Source organism: Onychomys torridus, chromosome 8 (assembly GCF_903995425.1).
Source record: "Onychomys torridus chromosome 8, mOncTor1.1, whole genome shotgun sequence".
Classification (NCBI taxonomy): domain Eukaryota; kingdom Metazoa; phylum Chordata; class Mammalia; order Rodentia; family Cricetidae; genus Onychomys; species Onychomys torridus.
In genome coordinates, this window is record NC_050450.1 from 93,148,631 (window position 1) to 93,175,059 (window position 26,429).

Genomic DNA, 26,429 nt, shown 5'->3' on the forward strand with positions numbered 1-26,429 from the left:
GCCCCAACTGTTATGATAAGTTAGTTTATTGGGGTGTTCTTGTCTGTGTTCCCCTCAACACAGGATGCTTGTCAATCAAGAACTCTATAACAGATCTAATTTTTATTGGAACCACCAGTGTTTGGATGCTGAAGAGACTAGATGGTTTAGTGCTCAGAACTTTCTGCCTTTCTGCTTTTTGTCTGTTTCCACTAGAGGGCACACTTGTTCCTAGAGACTTGTGTCCTGTCTCCTGAAGTCCCTTTCTAGTTTAAGCCAGTTTCAATTCCAAAGTGTTCTTTTTTTTTTTTATTATTCAATGTACAGTATTGTGAGGATTTGTATAGTTAATTCCAGAACTAATGTTTTTGCCGTAGGTGTTTAAAGGATGGGATGAGTAAAGCAGATTTAATTTCCTGAGTTACCTACCAACTGTTCATGTTAGCAATTGCTTCTTCAAAAAAAAAAAGAGCAAGAAAAATGTGATGGCATGTAATGTTTTGTGACTAATTCTAAATTTGTTTGCTTTTGTCTTTGTAGTCTGACCTCACAATAGAAAAAATATCTGCACTAGAAAACAGTAAGAACTCTGACTTAGAGAAGAAGGAAGGAAGAATAGATGATTTGTTAAGAGTAAGTATGAGAGTATTAAGAGACTCTATAACAAGCACCACTGCTGCATATCTGGATCATGTGCATATTGTGGATAATTACTATAGCCAGATAACATAGTAAACAAGAGGACCTGAGAAGGAACTAGAATCATATCCTCTAGTCTGAATACCTTCTTCAAGTTGGAGAATTTATGATGTAGTATTTTGATACTTGAATTTATGTTAGGGAAGCAGGTCTGTGGAATTGTAGTTCATGTAGAATTATTGGATTAAGTTTCACATTTTTACCATTTGAAAATATTAATGTTTATATTCTTGGGTGTTTTTTTTCCCCCTTTTATTTCCTTTTATTTTGAGACATGGTCTTTCTCTGTAGCTTGGCTGGCCTAGAACTCAGTATCTAGATTAAGCTGACCTTGAGCTCTCAGTGATCTGCCTGCCTCTGCTTCTGCCCCCTCTGAGTGTTGGATTTAAAATATGCAACACCACACCTAGTAGCTTTTGTTGTTAATTGTTAAATGATGTATTGGCTGTTTATATATGTATGTGTGTGAACTTGTGTGAGTATATGTGTACCACATATGCACAGGAAACCATGGAGGTCAGGAGGGGCTATTGGGTACCTAAGAACCAGAGGCAGTTAGTGAACCACCATGTGGGTGCTGGGAAATGAATCTGGGCCTTCTATAAGAGCAGTAAGTACTTTTAACTGCAGAGACGACTCTGCAGTCCTATTTCTTTCATTTAAAAAACCCACTTTTACATGGACCATCCAGCTCCTTTTGTATCTTTGACTTCCTGCACTGTATGTGTACACATGTGTGCGCAGCATGCATGTACATGACTGAATCTTACTGTGTAGCCTAAACTGGCTTTCACTTTATAATCCTCCTGCCACAGCTTCCCAATTGCTGGCATAATAAGCCAGTGTCATCAAGCCTAACACCCTAGGAGATAGATATATATATATATATCCTTTTTTCTCTTCTTCCTCCGCTTCTCTCCACTTTTCCTTGATTCAGGATCTGATCATCATTTTTACTTGTTTTTAATTTTTTTCAACTTTATGTGTGGATGTTTTGCCTATATATATGTATTAGCACCACTTATGTGGTTGGTGCCCATGGAGGTCAGAAGAGATCATTAGATCCCCTGAAACTAGAGTTATAGATGATTGTTAACTGCCATGTGGTTGCTGGGAATTGAACCTGGATCAAGAACAAGAGCTCTTAACTTCTGAGCCATCCTTTTAGCCCGTAGTTTTATCCTTTTTTTAAGACAGAGTCTCATGTATCCAGGTGGCCATTTGTTACTTTAAAAGAAGGTATTTATTTTGTGTGTATGTATACTTTTGAGGCTTGGTCTGTGTATAGAGGGCAGAGCACAACCTGATATTCTTCCCCTCTGTGTGAGTCTCAGGGATTGAATGAACTCAGGTCTGAAGGCTTGCCATCAGGAGCCTTAACCCACTGAACCTTCCTTCCTGCAAGTATTTGTTACTCTTAAAAATTTGGTATTTGGGGTTTGTTTGTTTTGGAGAGTGCTCAAGACAGGGTTTCTCTGTGTATCCCTGGCTGTCCTGAAACTCACTGTGTAGACCAGGATGACCTTGAACTCACAGAGATCTACTTGCCTCTGCCCGTCCAGTGCTGGGATTAAAGGTGTGCACCACAACCTGGCAAAAAATTGTATTTTTGACAGGACTCAGAAATAGAAGTAAGGAAAGCTGGCATCTCTTGACACTGTGTGCCTGGAATTGTTCTTTGGCTTCCTTCATTCTCTAGGCCAAAAGTTTAGTTTATCCTGCATCCTCTTATTTTTCCTAGTGCATTGTTTCTTCAGAGCAATGTGCTGGTATGTATGTTGCAGGATACATTGGGTGCCCTACTGAATCTTGGGTGCTTTGGTCCTGGGCTTCCTACTTTCTCTGTTCAAAGACTTTGAAACAGCTTATTAGCAGACATCATCTTCTTTAGAGATACAGACTATTTGTAGACTTTGCTAGATCATTTGGGCTCTACAGTGAATGAGACATAACAGTATCTGTCAGTCCCAGAATATATTTCTGTTCTTTTTATAAAATAATAATAATAACCAAGCTGAGAGCATTCAGATTGGCATCCACAGTACAATGCAACCTTCTCTCTTCGGTCTCCATTCTCTATAACAGGAATGTCCCTTATTTACCAGAAGGCACACTTGACCATGGGTCAGGATGCCCTGCTCTGTAGGAACATCTGTGCTCTTGTTCCTAGTGTGAATTTGAACTAGGTAATGCTTTCATTCTTCCTCCAGAGCTGCTTACAGGACAAACAGTATGTTTGTCCATTTACTTCAGCCATGCTAGGAAGGAGACACCCAGCTTCATCTTGATGAAGCCCAGAATGTACTTTGAATATGTAATTTGTCATCACTGATCCACGTTTTTTTAAATTGAATGATTGGGTCCTCCTAGTGCCTAGGATAAAAGGTGTGTCACCATTCCCAACATTTTCTACATTTTCAAACTGATGTTAACATTCCTCATTGAGAGTTAACATTCCTTAGGCCTTTATTTTTAACAACAATCTTACTTAGATTTTTATTGTTTGCTTGAAGTATTTTGTGTGTGTGTGTGTGTGTGTGTGTGTGTGTGTGTGTGTGTGTGTTGTATGCACATGTGAGCTGGAGGCAGGCCCATGTGTGCTTGTTGTATGAGACAGCATTCCCTCCCACTTGAGCTAGACTGGTGGTCATAAACCCCGTGATCTTCCTCTGCCCTTCACAGTGCTGGTGTGCACAGCTGTATCTAGTTTTTATATGGTTGGTAGGATTTGAACTGAGGTCTTCATACTTTACACAACAAGCACTCATATTCACTGAAACATCTTCCCATCTCCCTGAAACTGGTTTTGTTTTTGTCCACGTGGGGGCTAGTTGAATTGCCAACTAATATTTCTAGTGACATTGTCTGTATAAAAAAATCCTTAAGCCAGGTGGTAGTGGCACCCGCCTTTAATCCCAGTACTAGGGAGGCAGAACGAGGAGGATCTCTGTGAGTTCCAGGCCAGCCTGATCTACAGAGCAAGATCCAGGACAGGCACCAAAACTATACAGAGAAACCCTGTCTCAAAAGCCCCTCCCCCCAAAAAAATTTTAAAAATCTTTAGTCAAACTCCAGAATATATTAGGGTTTTGTCCAGAGTAGCTTTATTGGACTCAACAAGGATTATGGTTTTACTTCCTTTCTTCATAGCCTGTTTGTCAAGATGATGGTTTTAAGGTGCATGTAGCTCAGCGAGTAGAGCCCTTGTCTACACGATTGCCACCATTGGGATGGGAGACAGTGTTGGAGGCAGACCCAGACTGAGATGGTGGAATACAGGAAAATCTGAAGTCCTAACTTGGCTCCACTTCTTGGGTGCCTCACCATCTTCCTCCTGCTTTTCTTCTACTGGATTCCTCGCCTGTTGTCTTCTGTGGGTTGAACTCACAGCCTCTTCTAGTTCCCTTTATATTGTTCGAAAACAGTTTGGCCAAAAAGAGCTTAAAGGAGGAAAAAATCATTGTCCTTGTACCCCCAGGTCAGTCCAGCGTTGGTGGAGTCAGGACAGAACCTTAAAGCAAAATCATAAAGAAATGCTGCTTGCTGATGGCTCAATGCACATGCTTAGTTATCCTTCTTACACAGCTCAGGGCCATCTGCATAGGGATGCTGGGGCCCCCAGTAGGCTGTGTCTTCTACATCAAGACCATCAATCACCCATATGCATGCCTATAGGTCAATCTGATCCAGTCAGTTGCTCGCTGTCTTTCAGGTTATTTTAGGCTGTGTCAAGTTGACAATTATGATGAGCCAGAACCAGGCCTCGTGCATGCTAAGCACATGTGGTGTACCACTGATCTGCATCCCTAAGCTCACCTCCTCCCCTTAAACACACACTCTGTTTCTTTCTTTGTTTGAATATCAAGCAATGCCAAAGGAATGGATCCATCAACAAAGAAAACCCAGAAGGGCAGCTGCCATTTTTTTCCCCCAAATAGACTAGAATTTGTGGATTTGGTTGAAAGTCCCCCCCCCACACACACACACAAACACACACACACACACACACACACACACACCTTTCCTTTCTTCAGACATTTTTTGCTTTAGAAGCTCAAGCTAGCCTCTAACTCACCCTCCTAAGTTCTGCCACATTGCTGAGGTTACAGAATTTATGTTTCTGTGCTAGAGAATGTTGTAGGATGAAGTCACAGATTTCTTTTTTTTTTTTTTTTTAAATAATTTCCTTTCAGGCAGGTGTAAGCTCATCATTGAGTTTTCCCATTTTAGTGAGATGTTGGGTACTGTCAGCCAGTTCCTACAATAGCATGGACTCCTAGAAATGATAAATGTTAAAAACTACACTTCAAGCCAGGTGGTGGTGGCTCATGCCTTTAATCCCAATACTTGGGAGGCAGAGGCAGGCGGATCTTTGTGAGTTCGAGGCCAGCCTGGTCTACAGAGTGAGATCCAGGAAAGGCGCAAAGCTACACAGAGAAACCCTGTCTCGGGGGGGAAAAAACAAAACAAAACAACAACAACAAAACCCCCCCCAAAAAAAACTACACTTCAAATGCCAGAGGCTGGTTCTCTTTATCTCTGCAGAGACTTGGAGAAGGCCCACCTTCTCTGGAAGTATGTTAGATTTTATAGATACACTCCTTGCTCATTTGCTTATAGTTCTTCAGTATGAGTTAGATAGCCACACCAAGTGCAGTAAGACTTTTCCTTTGACAACACGGTCTGTAGGATCTTGTAATGACAGCTAATAGGAATGATTACGCCTGTGTGGAGAGTAGATCCATTTGGAAAGGGAAGCTGGTTCATACAGACTCCTTTAAAAAATGAAGCTGCCCCCTAGTAGGTACATACCTTCAAGATCTATGATCGAGAGGCAGAGACAGGGAGAGTTCTGTGAGTTCAAGGCCATCCTGGCCTAGAATAGTTCCAGTACATCCTACATGGTGAGCTCCTCTCTTAAAAAACAAAAGCAATAAAAGACAATGGAGAGCAGGGTGGTGGTGGCACACGCCTTTAATCCCAGCACTCAGGAGGCAGAGGCAGGCGGATCTCTGTGAGTTCGAGGCCAGCCTGGTCTCCAAAGCGAGTTCTAGGAAAGGCGCAAAGCTACACAGAGAAACCCTGTCTCGAAAAAAAAAATTTTTTTTTTCTTTTTGTCTGATTTTGTGGTTGGGGATTTAGCGCAGTGGTAGAGTGTTTGCCTAGCAAGCATAAGGCCCTGGGTTCAATCCTCAGCTCCACCAAAAAAAAAAAAAAAAGACAATGGAGAGATGGCTCAGTGATTAAAGACAATTGCTATTCTTTCAGGGGACACAGGTTTGCTTCCTAGCATCTATATCATGGCTGACAAGCATCTGTACCTCCAGGGAATCCAATGCCCTCTCCTGTGCACATGATGCACAGATGTACATGCAGGCAAAACACCCATACATTTTTTTTTTAAGCTGAAAAGTCTCAGCAAATTTTGTTGTTATAAAAAGGCTTATGTCATTTAGTTATTAAAAAATAGATTCCCCTATCATTCAAAAAAGCGTCGTTATTTGGCAAGAGTAGAGTTTTGTTCTTTTGTTCTTTTTTAAACAACCAAGGGATAAATTCAGGAATTACAAAGCCAGATTTGACCTTGGGTTAGTGGTTCTTCCTTTCTCTGTTATTTTAGGAACCTTGCTTTTTTCAAAGCATCTAACCCGTCCTGTAGGCTTCTGACCACAGCTAAATTAACTGTGTACTTACATCCTCACATTCTTGAAGCAGGATCTTATTTCTGTCTAGTGTGGGCATGGATGAGAGTTGTTTGTGAGAACTCATGTTCCTTTTTTCTTTAGACATAAGCTGAGGCTATATAACTCCTTGGTAAGCTCATGTTTAACATACTTGCTTAAGGGCTTGGATTGGTTCCATAGCACTACCAAAAAAACAGTAACTTTAACATAAACAATACTCACATGGTAACATAAAGAATGATTAAAGGGGTGAAATAGTTCCTTTATAGAGGCATGCTTACTGCACATAGATTTTTCTCTTTTCCTAGGAGGTACTTTCTACTAATCTATCTTCCTTAAAACTAATTAAAAAATATTTTCCCACTGAAGGCCAACTGTGATTTGAGGCGGCAGATAGATGAACAGCAAAAAATGCTGGAGAAATACAAGGAACGATTAAACAGATGTGTCACCATGAGCAAGAAGCTTCTTATAGAAAAGGTTAGTGATTACGTAGCCCAAAGTCTGAATCTTAAGGTATTTAATGTGTGTCATTGTGTAACACCTTCTTAACTGAGATGAAAATACTGCAATGTAGAATTTCTTAGGAATCAGGTTCTTATAACTTGACAGCCAGAGGCTTTCCCTTGCATGTACACCAGACCACAACTTCCTAGGTAATAATATGGACATGCTTTCTGGCTACTCATTGCTTTGTATGTGAGGTTGACAGATTGTCTCTGTTGAATTTATTTCAGGTGTTGGATGTCTCCTCTCCTCCCCCCCACTTCCCTTCTTTCCCTTTCTGAATTAATATATGATTTATCAACAGTATTTTCCTTGATAATCCTATAATTTTCAGTTTGTAATAATTGCTAATTAAAATGTTATTTGTTTTGGTCCTTTTCCCCTCAGTCCAAACAAGAGAAGATGGCGTGCAGAGATAAGAGCATGCAGGACCGCTTGCGATTGGGCCACTTTACTACTGTCCGCCACGGAGCCTCTTTTACTGAGCAGTGGACAGATGGCTATGCTTTCCAAAACCTCATCAAGTAAGTCCACTGTCAGGGTTGAATGGGGAATTGTTAAATGTATTTGGATTTTTCTAAGTTTTCTCTACTTACAATCAGTAAAGAAATGTGGGATTGGGGCTAGAGAGATGGCTCAGAGGTTAAGAGTTCTTCCAGAGGTCCTGTATTCAGTTCCCAGCACCCCACATGATGGCTCACAACCATCTATTATAGGAGCTGGTGCCCTTTTCTGGCATGCAGGTATACATACAGAGCACTCATACATAAATATAAATAAAGAAAAGGGAATGTAGGATCAGTATGGTGCGACATACTTGTAATCTCATATTCAAGCAGCAGAGGCAGACTCATGCTTCTGTAACGTTCTAAAAAACCAACATAGAAAATCAGAAGGATAAAAACTTGAGTTCTAAGTGAGTTCTGCACTGAGCCTAAAAGATTCAAAATTACTGAAGTAAGGAAGACAGAATCAGAGTTTTACTTGATTCTTTTTAATTAATAATGATTTTTTTTTAAGTGTTGGACTCAAACCCAGCATCTCATGTGGGCCCTCACATTGTAGGCCAGTGCTCTGTTACACCCTCAACCTCTGAGTGGTGCACTTTTATAAGGAGCCAGCTGGGCAAAAAGCAGTCTGGCAAGGACCTAGGATAGAAACTCTGGGATTGAACATCAGACAAACTGTAAGGAACTTTGTGAGACATGTCCATGGAGCTCTTTACAAAGATGGTGGCTAATCATCAGCAATAATGACTTCCTTAGGGCCAGGACTCCACCAGTAGTTAGGCTAGTGACCAGCTCCACTGTCCACCTGTTTGCACCTTGGAATCCTGAACACTCCTCTATCTCAGAACTTATGGTTTGAAACACACAAGCATTTATTCCAAATTGGGACTTAATATTTAAAACCCCCACATTTGAATTGTGAGTAACTTTTTAGCTCAAAATTTGGGGAAAAAAAATGTATGTGTGTGTGTATGTATGAATATGTATGAACACGTGCATGCGTACTCCCTCTGTGTGTCTTTATTCCTGAAGTGGTGATGTATACCTATAATTTCAGCATTTGGGAAATGGAGGCAGAAGAATTGCTATCTGTTCAAAGCCAGTATAGACTACAAAGCAAATTCAGGCCAGCCTAAACTACATGACGAAAACCCTGTCTCAAAAAACAAGACAGACAGACAGACAGACACACACACACAGAATGAGTGAGTGTGTATGTGTTTGGTTGTATATCTATAATGTCACCTTAACTTTATTTATTTTGATTTGTTAAATAAGTTTCATCTAAGACTGGATGGTTGGAGACACTGCATTTTTATTAGTAATTTACTTATTTTCTGTACTTAGGATTGAAACTAGGGCTAGACAAGCACTCTTCCATTGAGCTAAATAACTATTTTTGATCAAGACACTAACTTTTGATCTCCAGATCACAGTTGGGACTTAGATTGTCTTTTCCATTTTCTTTGTTGAAATAGATTGTTTAATGTGAATTGGAGAGCATGTTATTACTTTTGAGCAATGATGAAGTGAAAGAAACCTACAACTATTGATGCAATGTATAATAAATACTTCATTATAACTAGCCTGAATTATACATTAGTAGTCATTGTTTGGTGTATGAAACATCAACCTCAAACTTTGTTCAAGTGTGTTTTTACTTTGCAAATGTACTGAATGTGTGTGGTGGTTGTTGTTTTAATAAGTGGCTGTCAAATCAGAGAATATCCTGAGAGTAAAGCAGACTTATGCATCATAGCAAGTACCAGAGGCTCAGTATGGAGCTCTCTATGGAGCTAGGCATACCTGTGTAGCTCAAGTGCACTAAAGCAGTTCCACCAAAGCATGCCGTCCCATAGCACCTGGACCTAGAAGAGCAAATTGCCCACTCAACATTCATGAGTAGGAGGTCAGATGATAGTGCTACTCAAATCTCCTTGAGTAGCCTAAGTTGTGCCTTTGTGCTGAGCCTGATGTCCTCAGACTTAATCTCAGGTGGGAGCAACTATGCTCCTTCTGGCTTTTGACAATGGCTACTTCTTAGATGACAATTGCTACTTCATTTTCGCTTGGACTCAAAATATTGGTGGACATGTATAAGGGAATAAAATAAAGAAAAATTACAAAAGAAATACAGTTTTTAATGATAGCAGCATTTTATTGAGTAAGCAACCTAATACCTAGAAGGCTCTGAAAATTTTATATTGTACCAGAGTATAAGAATGATTTTGCTCCAAGTAGTTAATCCCAGCACTCTGGAGGCAGAGGCACGTGGATCTCAGTGAGTTTAAGGTCTACAGAGCAAGTTCCAGGACAGTCATGGCCACATGGAGAAACCTTATCTTGAAAAACAAAAGCAAAAGCAAAATGATTTTGCTATTAGAGCAAAATGAGACTTACAGTAAAGATTACAGACTTATATTGTTCCCCCTGGCTGGGTAGCACTTTTTTCTTTTCATGGATGTAAGTCGCATGAATGGTGGTCTGTTCCTCCCATCTCTTGAGAAGTCGCTTCTGGTGATGCCCAGCAGCTGTAGGTATTTTGTTTCCTAATATTCTGCTTCAGTAGGTACTTCGATCATTTTTTTCTTTCCATGTATCTTTGGTTGGCCTAGAACTCAGGATCCTCCCACTTCAACCTCTGGAGTACTGTAGCTACAGCCACATGCTACCACACCATTCTTAGTTTCAGGACAGATTTTCAAATGCTTCAGTTGTGAAGGAATGTGCGTGATTACTCTACACATGGTGTTCCCATACATGAGCAACCCCATGACTCACCAGATAGGATAATTCATACAAGGAGTTCCAGCAGGCAGAAGTCTGAAACAGGATTGCCAAGAGTTCTGGGTCATCATGGGTTACAAAATTAGAGGCCAGTCTTTAAAGAAAGAAAGAAAAAAAACCTTTCTTTTTAATTAAAAAAGGAAGAGAGAAAGGAAAAGAAAAGAGAGAGAGAGAAAAAAAAAAAGAAATATGTACTTTAATCAAAGTACTTGGAGGCTGTGAGGGAAGAGTTAGTTTAGACCAGCCTGGCTCTATGGCAATACAATTGTCCAAAAAAAAAAAATTAAGCTGTGACATATAAAGTAGTTTGTAGATGAGGAAGCTGAACACCAGGCAGGCACCATTCCTACGTTTTATGGGAAGATCCAAGTTCCAAGATCATTTGCTCTTAACCCTGAGGCAGACAAACAGCCTCTCAGGAACTTCAACATAGTGTTGTCTTGTTTTTTGCCTTGTCACATATTGAGACGTCTTTATTTCTCTAAAAGAAAGCTTTACCTTCTAACTAGAAACTTGTGTCAGTCTCATAATATTTTTTGGCTAGAGTAATAATTTTTTGCTTTTTAAAGTGTTTCTACTTTTTGAAAGCACAGTTTATAGTTCTGAGAAATTGATGTCAAATAGTATTATTCATAGAACTGTTTTATTTAAGCTTCAGTCAGTAGTGAGGCAGTAAAATTCTTTGTTTGTATTGAAATAACATTACATAAGTATAATTTGACATGAATGCAAAATTGTGGTCATGTAAGATGTGGAATACCAGTGAGGGTAAACAAAGTTACAGTATTGTTATGCTTGCCTAGGTCTTTACTCGAATGTGTAAGGAGGCTACCTGTTTTAAAGCATTTTCTAGGGGATCATCTAATTCTCAGGCAGATTTATGTTAAGACAATTTGTTTGTTTGTTTGTTTGTTTTGGGTTTTTTTGAGACAGGGTTTCCTCTGTAGCTTTTGGAGCCTGTCCTGGACTAGCTCTGTAGACCAGGCTGGCCTCAAACTCACAGAGATCCACCTGCCTCTGCCTCCCGAGTGCTGGGATTACAGACATGTGCCACCACCACCCGGCAACAATTCAGATGCTGCTTAGGTAGTCCAGACCATTCCATAGTTGTCTATGCAGAATATATGGAATCCTGAGTGTGTTTAAGAATCATTTTCTGAGATGTTAATGTGCTATTTTGTAGATAATTCTTTTCTTTTTAATGGGAGAAGTTAAAATGTGAAAATTTGTTTTTTCAACTGTATTGCCTACTAGTTTTTTTATTTTTTTAATTTTTAAAATTTTTTTTTTGTTTTTTGAGACATGGTTTCCCTGTGTAGCTTTGTGCCTTTCCTAGAACTTGCTTGGTATACCAGGCTGACCTCGAACTCACAGAGATCCGCCTGCCTCTGCCTCCCGAGTGCTGGGATTAAAGGCGTGCACTACCACTGCCCGGCTGCCTACTACGTATTTATAGTCTGGTTGGGTACGGAATGCACTTTGCTGTTAAAGGTGCTAATATTCAAAAATATCAAGCTTTATGGTTTAAAATAAAAGAGAATTTTGTTTTTTCATAGTTCAGGATCAAGAAAGTCTGAAAACAAGGTGTAGCAGGACTAAGCTCCAAAACTCAGTCATCCTTGGCCTCTCCCAGGTCTTGGTGTCCCAGGGCTGTGGTTTGTGGCTTATAGCTTTAGGTTCTACCTCTGTCTTCACATGGGATGCTTATGATGTTGCTCTGTTTGCTTTCCTCCTGTAAGGGCATCAGTCGTTGGATTTAAGGCTCACTATGCCAGTATGACTTCTTAACTAATTTAGTGACCCTGTTGCCAGATAAAGTATTATTCTGGTAGTAGGGCATATTTATTACTTTCCTTCATTCCTGTGATCAAATACCTAACAAGTAGCAACTTGAAGAAGGACAGATTTATTTTTAGTTCCCTGTTGAGTGGGTATGTTGTTCATGTTAGTGGGGAAGCAGTTCACACATACACACACACACACACACACACACACACACACACACACATTAGGTGGGGTGATGAATACATTAAAAGTAGTTGGGGTTGGGGATTTAGCTCAGTGATAGAGCCCTGGGTTCGATCCTCAGCTCCAAAAAAAAAAAAAAAAGTAGTTGGTATGGGGCTGGAGAGATGGCTCAGTGGTTAAGAGCACTGGCTATTCTTCCAAAGGACCTGGGTTCAATTCCCAGTACCCACATGGCAGCTCACAATTGTCTGTAACTCCATTTCCAGGGGATCTAACACCCTCACACCAATGCACATAAAATAAAGTCAAATATATTAAAAGAGATAGTAACGTACATTTCCTATTATAAGGCATATTACAATTTATTGAGATTTATACTCCCAAAGTAAATCTAAATGACCTTATTGTTCATATACACAACTAAACAGTTTGAAGAACACCCAAGGGTTGATAGGAGAATCTTTATGACACTTGATTGTTGCTGTATTTACTTTCATGTCTAGGCAAGAGGTCTCAGAATATGTAGCCTACTATTTCTCCAAATATATTTTGGAATCTATGTACCCTGTGTTTATGGTATATGTCTATATGGATGGATAGTCAGATGAATATGATGGTCATAAGCCTCTGTTTTTGTTGAATCTGAAGAGATTAAATGTATGCCTTCATAATACTGTATTCTTTAAAGGCGTATTTTAAGTCTGTAAGGTCCTAACATAATTACCCACTTTCTCTTACCTTTAAGTCCTAACCCAGTGCCTTAAAGTACAGGCTCATTGCAAAAACACTCTCTCTGATTCTTTGGCTCTTCCCTCCTGATGGCTAACTGCAGACTTCTGACAGTCAGGTTGTCAGACCGCGTGTGCTTTACGTTCGTTCCACAGCAGTGACAGCTGAATATTTACCTTTTTCTGTGTCATATCTTTTCTATTTCTAGGCAACAGGAAAGAATAAATTCACAGAGAGAAGAGATAGAAAGACAACGGAAAATGTTAGCAAAACGGAAACCCCCTGCCATGGGCCAGGCCCCTCCAGCAACCAATGAACAGAAACAACGGAAAAGCAAGACCAATGGAGCTGAAAATGAAACGTATGTTCTCGATGATGTAAAATGCAATGCTCCTTACCTCCCAAATACAGATGTCTTATTAAATACCCCTGGAAACACCTATAAACTAAAGAGGTCCCTAGAATATGAAGATTTATTTTTCCAGACATGTTAATGGATTTGTTCAACTCATATTAAAAACTATATAAGATGTATTAGCTGATTTTTTGGGGGCTATGCTCTTTATTCAGAAAGTGTGAAATGAGAGAGAAAAGTACTGTTACTTATGGACAGCTCTAGGTTAGGATAAATTGCTATCATTTTATGGGAGTTGGGATTACCTTACAGAGATTATCTGGCTAATATTGTAGAATGCCCTTTACTGGTTAAAAGAGAAATTAGTAAATACAAGCTTTGGAGTAAGTCAGGAGGTACTAGAAATGACTCCGTGCTTAAGAGCACTGGCTGCTCTTGCAAAGGACTAGGGTTAGATTCCCATCTCCCACATGGCAGCTCACAACTGTCTGTAATTCCAGTTCTAGGAGATCTGATGCCCTCTTCTTACTTCCAAGGGCACTAGGCATGTACATGGTACTAGGTAATACATATAATTAAAACACCCATACATGTAAATTTTAAAAAAGTAAGCCAAGAAAAAGTAGCTGTTATTTTAAGAAAAGAATATTTCATGATAAGACAATTCTTGACCTTATAACCATTTCCTTACCCTCTTACCCCCATGCCCCCATACCCCATTTTAGAAACGTAAGGAAACCACAGGTACAGCAGTTCTCAACCTGTAGGTCTCAACCCCTTTGGGGGTCAATCGACCCTTTCACGTGGGTCACCTAAGAAAACACAGATATTTACATTACGATTCATATCACTAGCAAAATTACAGTTATGAAGCAGCGGCAAAAATAACTTTATGGTTAAGGATCACCACAACATGAACTGTATTAAAGGATCACAGAATTAGGAAGGTTGAGAACTACTGCTCTACTGTCTGAAGTATAGTTCTCTTTTTTTCTGTCAGTCAACAGTTATTACGTAGTCATCCTGTACAGGAGTGTAGAAAATCCTGGGCTTAATGCCTTTCCTCTCCATTCTTTTCTTCCTTTGTCTTTAATTGGAAGTAAATTTCTTATCCAAAATTAGTACAGACAGACACAGACACTTAATAACTTACTAGTGTCTTATCTTTTTAATGTTTGTATGTCAGGACACAGAAACACATTATCTATCCTATAATCTATGCCAAGTATGCTACTTACATTATAGCTGGGTTAAAGTTCAAGAAATGTATCTAATTTTGTTTCCGTGAGAAAGATGCTTAACCAGTCCTCACCCCATATTAGGAAGTCTTACCTTTGACATGTGCATGGTGCAGAGCTTAAAAGGAAACAACTCCAGTTTTATGTGTTTATATAGGAGAGATGAGCATCTGAATAACCTAAAATTCACCTTAAGTATAGTAATAAAAGTATCCACAGTTAACTGTGTTTGTGAAACACTTTTGTTCATATAACAGAGTATTTTTAAAACTAGAATATTTTCTATCAAAAAGCCCATGTATTAGATTTAAAGATTCTCTAGACAACCCAAGTCATTGTTTTCTTTCAGGAGTCCTGTGGTTACTTGTAGTGGGGTCTACCCTCCAGGATTACTTAAAAATTACTCAATGCTGTTGCGAACAAGAAAAGGTGTGGAGTGTGTGTGCATGCACGCCACGAATACACACCACCAAACAATAATTAGAATTTAATCTAGGCCAGTAGTGTGTTCATGAGTGGTTACCATCTGGAGTCTTGTGTAAAATCCAAGCTAGAAGGCTTTCAGTCCACTTTGTAATTAGTGTCTGTGACTTGGCTCTTTCCTCTGACTAGAAGCCAAAAGCAGATATCTAAGTGAGTCACATTATCCCTTCCTGGTATGGAACATGTTAAAGGCATGGAAGAATTCTTAGCTGTCATTCCTCTCTCTCTCTCTCTCTCTCTCTCTCTCTCTCTCTCTCTCTCTCTCTCTCTCCTTCTCCTTCCTTCCTTCCTTCCTTCCTTCCTTCCTTCCTTCCTTCCTTCCTTCTCTCCCTCCCTCCTCCCCTCCCTCTGTTCTTTCATTTCCTACTTTTTCACTGGAGTGAAATGGCGTACTAGATACAGGTATTTCTGCAGCTGTGGACTAAATTGCAGCAGCCCTAGGAAGTGTGTTGTTACTTTTTTACTCTTGTATTTTCTTGTAGTTGAATCTTGAGGCTCTGTTCTGTGGATCTTTGCTGGAATAATAGCTGTGTCCTCTTTGTCCTGGTAATTTAGTATGCATGTAAATAATGCAACTTGAACCTTTGAAGTAGATGAATGTGAGGGAGGTAGAAATGGAGAAAACACTTTTTTTTTTTATTCTTAGGATACAGCATGTATGTTTGGAGTTAGGTGTTACTAAGAATGAGTTCAGTCCTTGTCCATCCAGTCAACCCTTCTTTGTTCTTTTTACATTCTCATTCAATAGTTAAAACATTTTGGTTTTATGATCTATGTAACATGTTACTAAATAGTTCATAAATAATGTGAAAATATGGCTCACATGTTTCTTTTTTCTTTCCTCAAATTAAACTTAGGGGTTTTGAGTCTTCTTCATATCTCATATGAAATTACTAATTTCCTTTTCATCTAAGGACTTCCAAATAACTGACTTTTAATCGTATTAAACATGCAAACCACCTAGTAGCATACTATGAGTATTTCTGTTCAAATAAGCATCTTATTACCTCATATAATTTACTGACATGGCTATCATTGTTTTTCAGGTTAACCTTAGCAGAATACCATGAACAAGAGGAAATCTTCAAACTCAGATTAGGTCATCTTAAGAAAGTAAGTATAATGGGAAAATGTTTTTCAAGGGATATAATTTCCACTTGATGTAGGATACAGAAATGATTTGGACCTTTGGACAAATACAATCATAGCTTTGTATGCTATAGGAATTCTGCATTGCTGTTCTCACTTTTGTACCTTGTAGTATTTTTATTTTCAAATCAATGCAAGCCACTAAGTGAGAGTATGTTTTACCCCAATGATCTATCTGTAGAAAATATGTCAATTCATAGAGCTACCCAAGTGATTTTCCTAAAAGCAGAAATTAAATACCCAGGATTAATATGTCTGAGATTGATGGTAGGATTCCTGTGTTAGTTTGAATAACATTAGTAGCTCTTATTTCTTGCCTAAAATAACTAAAGAGAATATATTGTACCATCCATATTCTAACACCTAAAAGAATTTGTTGGTAATATTCACTGAGATCTTTTATTGAGGGTCAGAGACATGGTGTCCCTTTTTGCTTTTTTTGAGACAGTCTTGTTACATAGCCCAGGCTGGCCTTGAACTCAGGATCCTCCTGTCTCAGCTTCCTAAATACTAGGATTACAGGAATGTGGCAGTGTACTTTGCTTATCATTTTCATGTGTGTGTGAGATATGAGGTGATTTTTTTTGTTGTTTGGTTGGGGTGCGTGTGTGTGCGTGTGTGTGTGTGTGTGTGTGTGTGTGTGTGTGTGTGAGAGAGAGAGAGAGAGAGAGAGAGAGAGAGAGAGAGAGAGAGAGAGAGAGTGTGAGTGAGAGAGAGAATATGAACCCAAGGTTTTAAGGATGCTAGACAAGTGCTTTACCCTAGACTCAACATCCCTAGCCTAAAAATATCATAATTGTAGAGTGTAAATGTTTTTTAAGCTCTTATGTTGAACCGCTCAGATGCTGGAGAAATGGCTTAGCTGTTGAGAGAGTTTAAGAGAGCTTACTGCTCTTTTAGAGGACCTGAGTTTGGTTCCCAGCATGTCTGGCTGCTTAAAACTGCCTGTAACTTCAGTTCCAAAGATCTGATGTCCTCTTCTGTCCCCTGCTATCACCTACACTCATGGCATACACATAGAGAGAAATATATACACATAAATAAAAAACAAAAACTTGAAAATTTCAGCAGCCCATACATAATTGTGGATGCTATTTATGATGCTGGCGGTCAATAAACATCTAATAAATTGTTACTGGTGTTGGCATTAGTTTTTGTATATCACTCATACACACAGTTCTTAGATGTTAAATTTAAATTAGTGGTATTTAAGGTATCAAGTATAATCTTTACCAAAAGTAGAGAATCCAACGACAAACCAGACTCTTGAGAGGTTTTTGCAAAGCCTGTATGTATGTACATGCATAAAGCATTCCTGGAGAGTTACCAGAGGTCACATCCGAGAAGTGGGTGATGGAGCAGCAGATTGACTGACCTTTCCAGAGCAGAGTGTCTTCTGTTTGTTTTTACAAGTCAAATAGATGTCATTATTTTTAAATGAAAAGATAAAGTTCGCTGGATTCTGAGCTTTTTTTCCCCCCCTTTTCAGGAAGAAGCAGAAATCCAGGCAGAGCTGGAAAGGCTAGAAAGGGTTAGAAATCTACATATCAGGGAATTAAAAAGGATACATAATGAAGATAATTCACAGTAAGCAACTTGGGGTATAATGGGCTGGAGGTTGCTGAATATTTTATGACATATGGTCTAGAACAACGTTTTTCACTTACTTAAAATTTGCCAAATGAATCTAAAGTATATTTAGTTCCTTTTAGGATATAATTTTATGAACAAAATTATAATCTTTGTATTAAAAAGTAAGTTTATATATGTATCTGTACAGCCTTTTACATGAGTAGAGTTTACACAGTACAGCGTGGCAGCTGTAAGGGTGGATGGGGTATGGCATATAGACTTAGCGATGGAGCCTTGAGACATGGAAGCATTGGCCACAATGGTGCTGTAGAAAGGTGAGATCACGTCCATTTTCTGAGTAAGTAAAACTAGTCAGACTCTTCTATTTACCACATTAATTGTAGTCACACTCACTTTTGTTTATATGACTAAAGTCAGGGAAAGTAGCTTACATGTGGGAAATGGCTTTGTCACTGATTAGTTCTTTCCTTGTGTGTTTTGGAGGCTGTAACATCTTTTTCATGTAGCAATAGCTTGAAGATTTTGTTTGGCCATGTAAACCATAACCATTATTCTGTCAAGTGGGATGTACCAGCACTTAGCATTTCCTGTGACCTTTATGAATCAGGAAGGAGTCTAAGTGCCCTTTAATCTCACAGTTAGTCCTCATGACAGCCCCATAATCTTGCATACATCAATCAGGAAACAAGTTAGAGAAATGAAGTTAATTTGACCAGATGCCCAAATGGAGAGTCAAATTTAGATCTAGTTAATTTAAACTTCCATGTAATACTATTATCTCTCCCCCATAGGCACACTGCTTTCTTAAATTCAAAATAAAGGAATTTCAGGATTAATGGGGAGACTGTTTTAAGATATTCTTTTTTTTGAAGTACTGGGGTTGAAGTGTAAGGACTCATACAAACTAGGCCTGCAGTCTACTGCCAAGCGATCTCCCTAGTTGTCTTTCTACTTCTGGTTTTGAGATAGGATCTCACTATATAGCCCTCGCTGGCCTTGAGCTTTCTTTCATTTTCCCTCTGCCTCCAGAGCGCTGGGATCATAGTGCATGCACTACTGGAAGAGTCTCTTTTGGGAGTACACTGTGTCCTAGACTTAGATTTACCATAGACTTATCTAAAGAGGGAAAAATGAGTTGGGTTACTTGGAACACATCTATATGTATTCCAAGCACTTGGGAAGCTAAAGCTGGAATATAATGAAACCCTGTCTCGAAACCAATAAAGGCGGGCCGTGATGGTGCATACCTATTACCCCAGTGCTCAGCAGGCTGAGGCAGGAGGATTGGGAGTTCTAGGCCAGAGTATGCCCTGTCCCCCAAAACTCAATTAGCTGGGTATGGTGGTACATAACTTTAATCCCAGCATTTGGGAGCTAGAGGCAAGTGGATCTCTGTGAGTTCAGTGTCGGCTTGGTCTACATAGTGAGTTCCAGGCCAACCAGGGCTACATAGTAAGACCCTGTCTCAAAATGGGGGTGGGGTGGGGTAGTAAATTCACATAAAACACATGAAATACTTTATTTTTAAGGCAATATAAAAATACTTTGGGGGGTTGGGGATTTAGCTCAGTGGTAGAGCGCTTGCCTGGCAAGTGCAAGGCCCTGGGTTCGGTCCTCAGCTCCAGAAAAAAAAAATTAATTAAAAAAAAATACTTTGGAACTTTATGCAGTTTTAAAATGCTGAGAAAAAGGAAGGAGATCAAAAATGGCCCCAAGTTTAGATGTGGCTACTGAAACTAGAACCTGTATCAGGCTTTAATAGCTGTTACTGTTTAATATAATTGCACTGTTTCTTTGAGCTGTGTAACTTTGTGCTCATAGTTCATAATATTAGTATCAGTTGTCAAATGCTGAGCAGTGGCTTTATAACAAATCATTTATTGTTAGAGATATTATAGGAATGTTGGAATATGTATGGAAGACTATAGTCTTTGACCTCAGGATGTTACATGTTCCATTTCCACAGATTTAAGGATCATCCAACGCTAAATGACAGATACTTGTTATTACATCTTTTGGGTAGAGGAGGTTTCAGTGAAGTTTACAAGGTGAGTAGAAACAACTGAGTACAAAGGGTAATACCGATCCGTAGAAATTTTCAATATTAAGAACTGTGCATTTGTATCTGTAAGTTTAAATTCAAAGCTTTATGGACTAAGATCTTTTGGAAAATTGCTTCCAATATATTTCTTATCTTGTTTTTAAGACATTTTCACACTTTAGCCCAGACTGGCTCTAAAATCACTGTGGAATTCAGGGTGATTGGCAGTTCTCCTGCCTTAACCTTCCAAGTATAGTACCACATGTGGTTGCTTTAATCATTTGTAAGTGTCTACACCAGTGGCATTAAGTTCATTCACAAATGTTGTGTGCCTGTTAGCCCTGTGTACCATGGCTGTTCCTTCAGGGCAGTGCTGAGCTGATTTCAGTAGGTTATTCACACTTTGTCCTGCTCTTAAAGTCTGTGCTGGTAAATCTGACCGGCAGGCTTATGCTTACCTTTTGTTTGCAAATAACAGAGTTGAGCTTTGATGACATAGTTATCCTAGCTCTTTAGAAAGAGTTGTGAGCAGAGAGTGTTTTGTTAGCTTATTGAAGGTTTATGTACCGACTTACTAAGATCACCTGTGTAGTAACCATTTTGTAGGAAAACCTTTGTTTGTTTTTCTCTTTCTCTTTTAATCAAACATTTAAAAACAATAGTTAGCTACGACAAAGTGCCTTGACCACTGCCTGTTACTAGGCCTGAGGCTTTTCTTTCTTTTCTTTTTTTAAAAATTTATTTATTTATTTACTTTTACATAATAAGACCATTATTATCATCATTATCATTATTATTATTATTTACATGCAGGCAAAACAATTATTTTCTTTTTATCTATTCAGAGAGCAATGTTTTACTTAAGCTGTGTAAGTGAGATTCCTATTCATCTTCCCCTTCACTGTTTGATTTATGGCAGACATTTTTCTATAGGTTAATCCATAATCTAAAAAGATTTTCGCCGGCCTGAGGCTTTTCAGTCCTTGTCAAGGGGCCGTGCTAACCTCTCCTTTCATAAACACTTCCTCCCACAGATGAGTTCTGCCCTCTTCGTTGGCTTTGATAAGTGTTAGTGCTCTCACAGACTAGGTGCAATATAACCTAGTTTTTCACACCTTGAAATGGTTTTTAGAGTATATATTCTTTAGAGCATGAGAAAGGTGTATTTGTTTCATTTCTGTGAGGCAGGTTTTTCCACTATATACTTGTTTCTCTTTAGCCCGGGTGACAAGTCCCTTGTTTCATAAATAGCCCCCTGGTTTGGACATTGCTTTCCTAGCGAGGCAGTGGGGAGACAGTGGAACAGTGATCACCTCTGTTCCTGTGGGCATGCCGTGCATCCGTGCCTGTGTGTGCATTTGTGGGAACTGGTAGAGAAGCATTGTTTGACCAATGCTGAGCCTGCCAGCACTGTTGCTCTTCAGGAAAGCCTGTCCCTGTATGCCACTGTGGGATTGAGACTTTGCTTTTACTCAGTACATAGATGTGTCACCAAATATAAGGTTGAGAGTTTTGTTTTTGTTTTGTTTTGTTTCTGTTTCTATTTTAGTAAACACAACATACTGAGTTATGGGATGCTTTGTGAATGGTCATACTAATGATCATATCCAGCTATGTTGTTTTCTATAGGAAGCAGTCAGTGTGTGTCCCAGGATTTCAAAAGTAGAGAGACAGTGTTGACACATGTGAGCTCCTCAGGCTGAGGGTGAGAGACAGTCTTGGGTGAAAGGTCCTAGATGAGGAGGGATGACATCCAGAGCGAGCATTGTTGGAAGCATGAGGGCATGGGTTGGCTTTCTGCTTATGGTGTTTGCTTGAGCTAGTCTTGTAAACCCCTTGGTGCCAGTGTGTCTGGAGACTTCTGGAGGATCTAATCCCAAGTTTAAGAAGATGGTCGCAGCGCTGAAGCAAACAGGACTTGTCGTTCGCTGCTGTCTTCATTTAATAGTGTGTTTTGTGTTGATCTGTTAAAGCTGCAAGTAAATGCCCTGTAATTCTTGTTGGTATTTATGTAAAATATAATTTATTCCTTTTTTTTAATAGGCATTTGATCTAACAGAGCAAAGATATGTAGCTGTGAAAATTCACCAGTTAAATAAAAACTGGAGAGATGAGAAAAAGGAGAATTACCACAAGTAAGTGATACCGAAAAGTGCTTGATTTTTTTTTTTTTCACACTCATTGATGGTAGCTATGGTTCGTGCATCGAGAAAGAGCTTTGGATGAATTCTTGTTGCTTTTCTTTCATCTTCCTAACTATTCCAGCAAGGGAAATACACTCCACGTCTTACCAATTAGATTAATTCTAAATTTAAATGCAGCCATCCCTCAATCTGAAGCCCATACTTCTAATCCCCCTTCTGTTGTCTCTAAACACAGCTACAGTAAACAAGGAAGGACCAGAAACCATTGTTTGTTTGTAGAAACTCGTGAGAATGCCTGGTGGTCTAGAAGGAGACCGGAGACCATGAGGCTAAAAGGATGGAGTCCTGGTGTGCCTCAGTGGCGCATGCTTGACTTCAGCCTCTCAGTACTTTGTTCTCTTTTTCCTCACCTGTCTGTTTGCCCACCTCAAAATTCTGTGGTTTTAGTGCTCTATTTTCTGTGGCTGCCTCTCAAGAATGCCTGTGAAGTGGTTGTCCTCCTTTGTCCTTGGGACTGAGGGGTTAAGGGGGTGGTTTCCTCAGATTAAATAGTTACTACATATGCAGCTGTGGATTTCTTTGTTCCACTAATGTCAGGTTTGGTTGTTTTTGTTTTTGTTTTTATTTTGTTTTGTTTTGTTTTTGAGCTGAGGATCGAACCCAGGGCCTTGCGCTTACTAGGCGAGCGCTCTACCACTGAGCTAAATCCCCAACCCTAATGTCAGGTTTTACCATATTCCCTCCTGAGCTTCCAAACACTGGAGTTCATGGCTCATTTGCATTGGAAGCTCCAGACTTAATTTGCTATTAGGTTTCCCTCTGAGCAGTTTTGTCTCCTTGAGGCAGATACAAGTATTGAATGAGACAGGTTCTGTCCCTGAAAGGAGGAGACAAGCCCCTTTGACAGTAACAAATGCTTCCTGTTCCGGAGACAGCCTTGGGGTTTTGCTGTTTTTTCCTCATAAGACTTTGGAGGAGGAAAAAAAAAAATAGGGATTGAAGAAGCCTTTTAGTTAACTTCTAAGTCTTAAAAGAAAAGTCAAGTATTTCCTCAACAAACAGTTCTTCATGCCTGCACTGGGACAAATATTGCCTTAGACCTGTTGTACACCGGGAACCTCAAAGTCTTTCTATTCCACACTGATTGGTAGCAGAACTCAGCACTGTATGAGAAAAGCAGGCTTTGAGCAGAGGTAGGACAAGGGATGATATATGCCTTGTGCACAACTCCCTATGTGCACAGCTCATGTGATAAGCAGCTGCAGGCCAGATGTTTCTGAGGAGCCAGATACATTATTAAAAGTGCATTCCACTTTAAAAAAAAGAAAGTGCATTCCAGTCACTTGCCATCGGGGATGAATGGCATGCAGTAGTGAATGCCAGGAACCCTTCAGAGAAGGGAATCACGTGTTCTGACCAGTTATTAGTGAAAATTGTCCTTGTTATATTGAGACTTGTGGGGATGATCAAGGGTGTTGAATCAGGACATGTACCTCTGTAGGTACCCTATAGATATATCCTTGGAGCCTGTTCTGTAGCTTACCCATATATTGGCCACTTGTAAAATAGTTGGTTCTAGGGACCAAGTGTGGTCAACCTTGAGAACATAATTTCTGTGCTGGGAATTGTATGTATTTTGCCAAGTCTCCAGATTTAACTTTTAGACTGACCTTAAGAGAACTGTGATATTGGATACCAGGGTGACTTTGGAAGGTCATCATGCTCATCTGGCCTTTTGAAATGGATTAAAGCTAGGTCCTGGTCCCTCCTTGACACACTTGGCAAGCAGTTTGAGCCCTGATGGTCATACATTGAGGTGTTCTGTTTTAGTTTTATTTCTTTGAGATAGGGTCTCATGAGATAGACTAAGCTGGCCTCAAACTTAAAGTAATTCTCCTGCCTCTGTGCCTCTAAGAGATAGGATTATAGATATGTGCTACCATGCCCAGCCAATTGATTGTCTTTCTCTCATCTCTTTACTGGAATTAGAACAAGTGAGAGGCTGGAGAGATGGCTCTGGTTAAGAACTCTTGCTCTCGCAGAGATCCTGAGTTCAGTACCCTGCACCACATTGGGTGGCTTACAACCAACTATAACTCCATTTCCAGGGCATCTAATACTTTGTTCTGGCCTCTAACATGCACATGCGCGCTGTGTGTGGTCCTTTCTCACTGTTTCCTCCTCGGGCAATAATGGCACCAGAGAGTGTCTGTGGAGCCCTCTGTCAGGGGCCATTTCTCAGTTGATGTCCTGAGGAAGGGGTGTTCTTATGACCTCCGGTTGCTTGGAGAACTCTTCAACGCTTCCACTTTTGATTTTACTAAGTGATGGGAAATCCTGCTTTGAACTTTATGCTATAAGTAATGGTGAGCTGGGGCCAGAGGGACAGCTCATCAGTTCAGAGCATTTGTTCTTGCAGAGGACCCGGGTTCAGTCCCAGCACCCACACGGTGGCTCACAGTCATCTGTAACTCCAGTTCAATAAGTAAGTCTAATTTTTTAAAAAATAGTGAATTAAGTGTCATTAACATCTCTGAACTTGACATAGATCAAGTACATAATAGATTTTGAAGAATGCTTTGATAATTTAGCATTAGGTTAACATTGAAGAGGAAATACACTACAGTGTTGGTAACATTGACTTGCTATGTAAGGTCTTTTAAAATTGTTTTTCCATTGGGGAGCTATTTCCCACTTTTGTTTGGAGTAAGATCATTTATTTGGCTCAGAAGAACCTCGAAGAAAATAAAACCTTATTTTGTTGAATTTTGAGATATATCCTGTCTTCCTTTTTCGAGTTGGGGGAGGGTGATTGAGTCAGGGTCTTATATAGCCCAGGCTGACCTTTTACTAGATACATAGCTGAGGAGGATGACCTACAGCTTCCTGCATCCATCTCCCAGGTAGATTATAAGTCTACACTGTCACACCCAATTCTTTTCCTTCTTCTATAAATAAAATGTAGACTTGTTCTATTACCCTTGCGTATGAACATGACAGATTACTAGATTTCTTTAGTTTGTGTAAGGAGTGGATGAGGTGGAGCTGGGGTGGTGGTGGTGGTGGTGGTGGTGGTGGTGGTGGTGGTGGTGGTGGTGGATGTATGTATGTGTGTGCGTGTGTGTGTGTGTGTGTGTACGTGTACGTACAGGTTCAATGAACATTCATGTGGAAGCTAGTAGTTGACATCAAGTGAATGCCTTCTCAGTCACTGTCCACCTTAGGGTCTTTTTTAATCCAGAAATTTTTTAAAATTATGATTGTGTGGGTTTACGTGCATACATTAACATGACATGTGTGAAAGGTTAGAAAACAGGCCATTTCTCCCCAACCATGGAGGCTCCAGACAAGAATTAAGATTACTAAGTAGCAAGTGCTTTTACTGTTGAGCTTTCACCACTTCCAACCTTGTAGTTTTTGAGACAGAGTATCTCACTGTATTGAGTTTGCCAGCAGGCCCCCAGGGTCTGCTTGTCTCTCTTCCCTAGCACTGAGGCTCCAGCAACACTGTGTCAGACGTTGTTACGTGGGTACTAGGGATTCCAACCTGGGCCCTTGAGTCTGCACAGCAAACACTTTACCCACTGAATCATTTCTTCTTCTTCTTCCCTGCTAGTTTTCTTTAATTCGCCAACATATAATAAAAATTCTACAATAGGAAAAATTACATATTAATCTGTAAAACTAATTTATACCTGAATTCAAATGCTCTTATATATATAATACTCTTCAAACTTTGTAATATAAAAGCAAGCATTCCAGAAATCTAAGTTTACATCATTTTGTAAGAATACAAGGGGGCTGGAGAGAAGGCTCAGAGGTTAAAAGCACTGGCTGCTCTTCCAGAGGTCCTGAGTTCAGTTCCCAGCAACCACATGGTGGCTCACCACCTCTTCTGGCCTGCAGGCATACATGCAGGCAGGACACTGTATACATAATAAAACTTCTAAAAAATGACAAAAGATACACTTTAGTGTATAAATTTTCCTGATTTCTTATTTGTAGTCCTTTAATCTATTGGATACGAAATGGAATATTGAGTGTGAAGGACACAGTGCTGAAGGATAAGCAATAGCCTGTGAGCTTGGCAGGCTCTGTGTTAGGGTTGCTGTTTTAGGTGCTGCTGTAGTTGGTGAGGACTCAGGGGTTATTTGTTGGACACAGGTGACCTTGAACTCATGGCACCCTGCCTCCGCCTCCTGTGCACTGCTGTCACGTGCTTCATTACCACACTCGGCTTAGATGAGGGACGCTTTGGCACCTTTCCTTCATTCTTAACTCCCTCTGCCACTCATTGCCTTTGTTCCCTGTACGTTTATGAAGAAACTGGGTTATACTTTGAAAAGTGCTACGTGGGAGAGGCACTCAAAGGGGCACGTAATTATCATGTAAAAGTATGCTCAACCAGAAATGATTTGAACAGAGGTGGGTTGTTTTTTGGTTTTTGAGACAGGGTTTCTCCATGTAGTTTCAGTGCCTGTCCTGGGTCTCGTTCTGTAGCCCAGGCTGGCCTTGAACTCACAGAGTTCCGCCTGCCTCTGCCTCTGGAGTGCTGGGATTAAAG

General features: G+C 39.8%; 1 protein-coding gene and 1 pseudogene across 4 annotated transcripts in view; one reads left to right on the forward strand and one right to left on the reverse strand.

Annotated features, from left to right (window-relative positions):
* The window catches only part of Tlk2 (tousled like kinase 2), a 109,521-nt gene that overhangs the window by 63,946 nt on the left and 19,146 nt on the right, over window positions 1-26,429 (forward strand). For 3 of the 4 annotated variants that reach the window (XM_036195988.1, XM_036195986.1, XM_036195987.1), the window contains 8 exons: window positions 520-612; window positions 6,732-6,842; window positions 7,257-7,393; window positions 13,071-13,223; window positions 15,985-16,051; window positions 17,577-17,674; window positions 19,647-19,728; window positions 21,765-21,856. In XM_036195988.1, coding sequence (XP_036051881.1) covers window positions 520-612; window positions 6,732-6,842; window positions 7,257-7,393; window positions 13,071-13,223; window positions 15,985-16,051; window positions 17,577-17,674; window positions 19,647-19,728; window positions 21,765-21,856 — 833 coding nt within the window. The remainder of the gene's footprint in view (window positions 1-519; window positions 613-6,731; window positions 6,843-7,256; window positions 7,394-13,070; window positions 13,224-15,984; window positions 16,052-17,576; window positions 17,675-19,646; window positions 19,729-21,764; window positions 21,857-26,429) is intronic. The other variant, XM_036195989.1, reaches the window with a different exon arrangement.
* LOC118590546 lies at window positions 20,670-20,743 on the reverse strand (annotated as a pseudogene).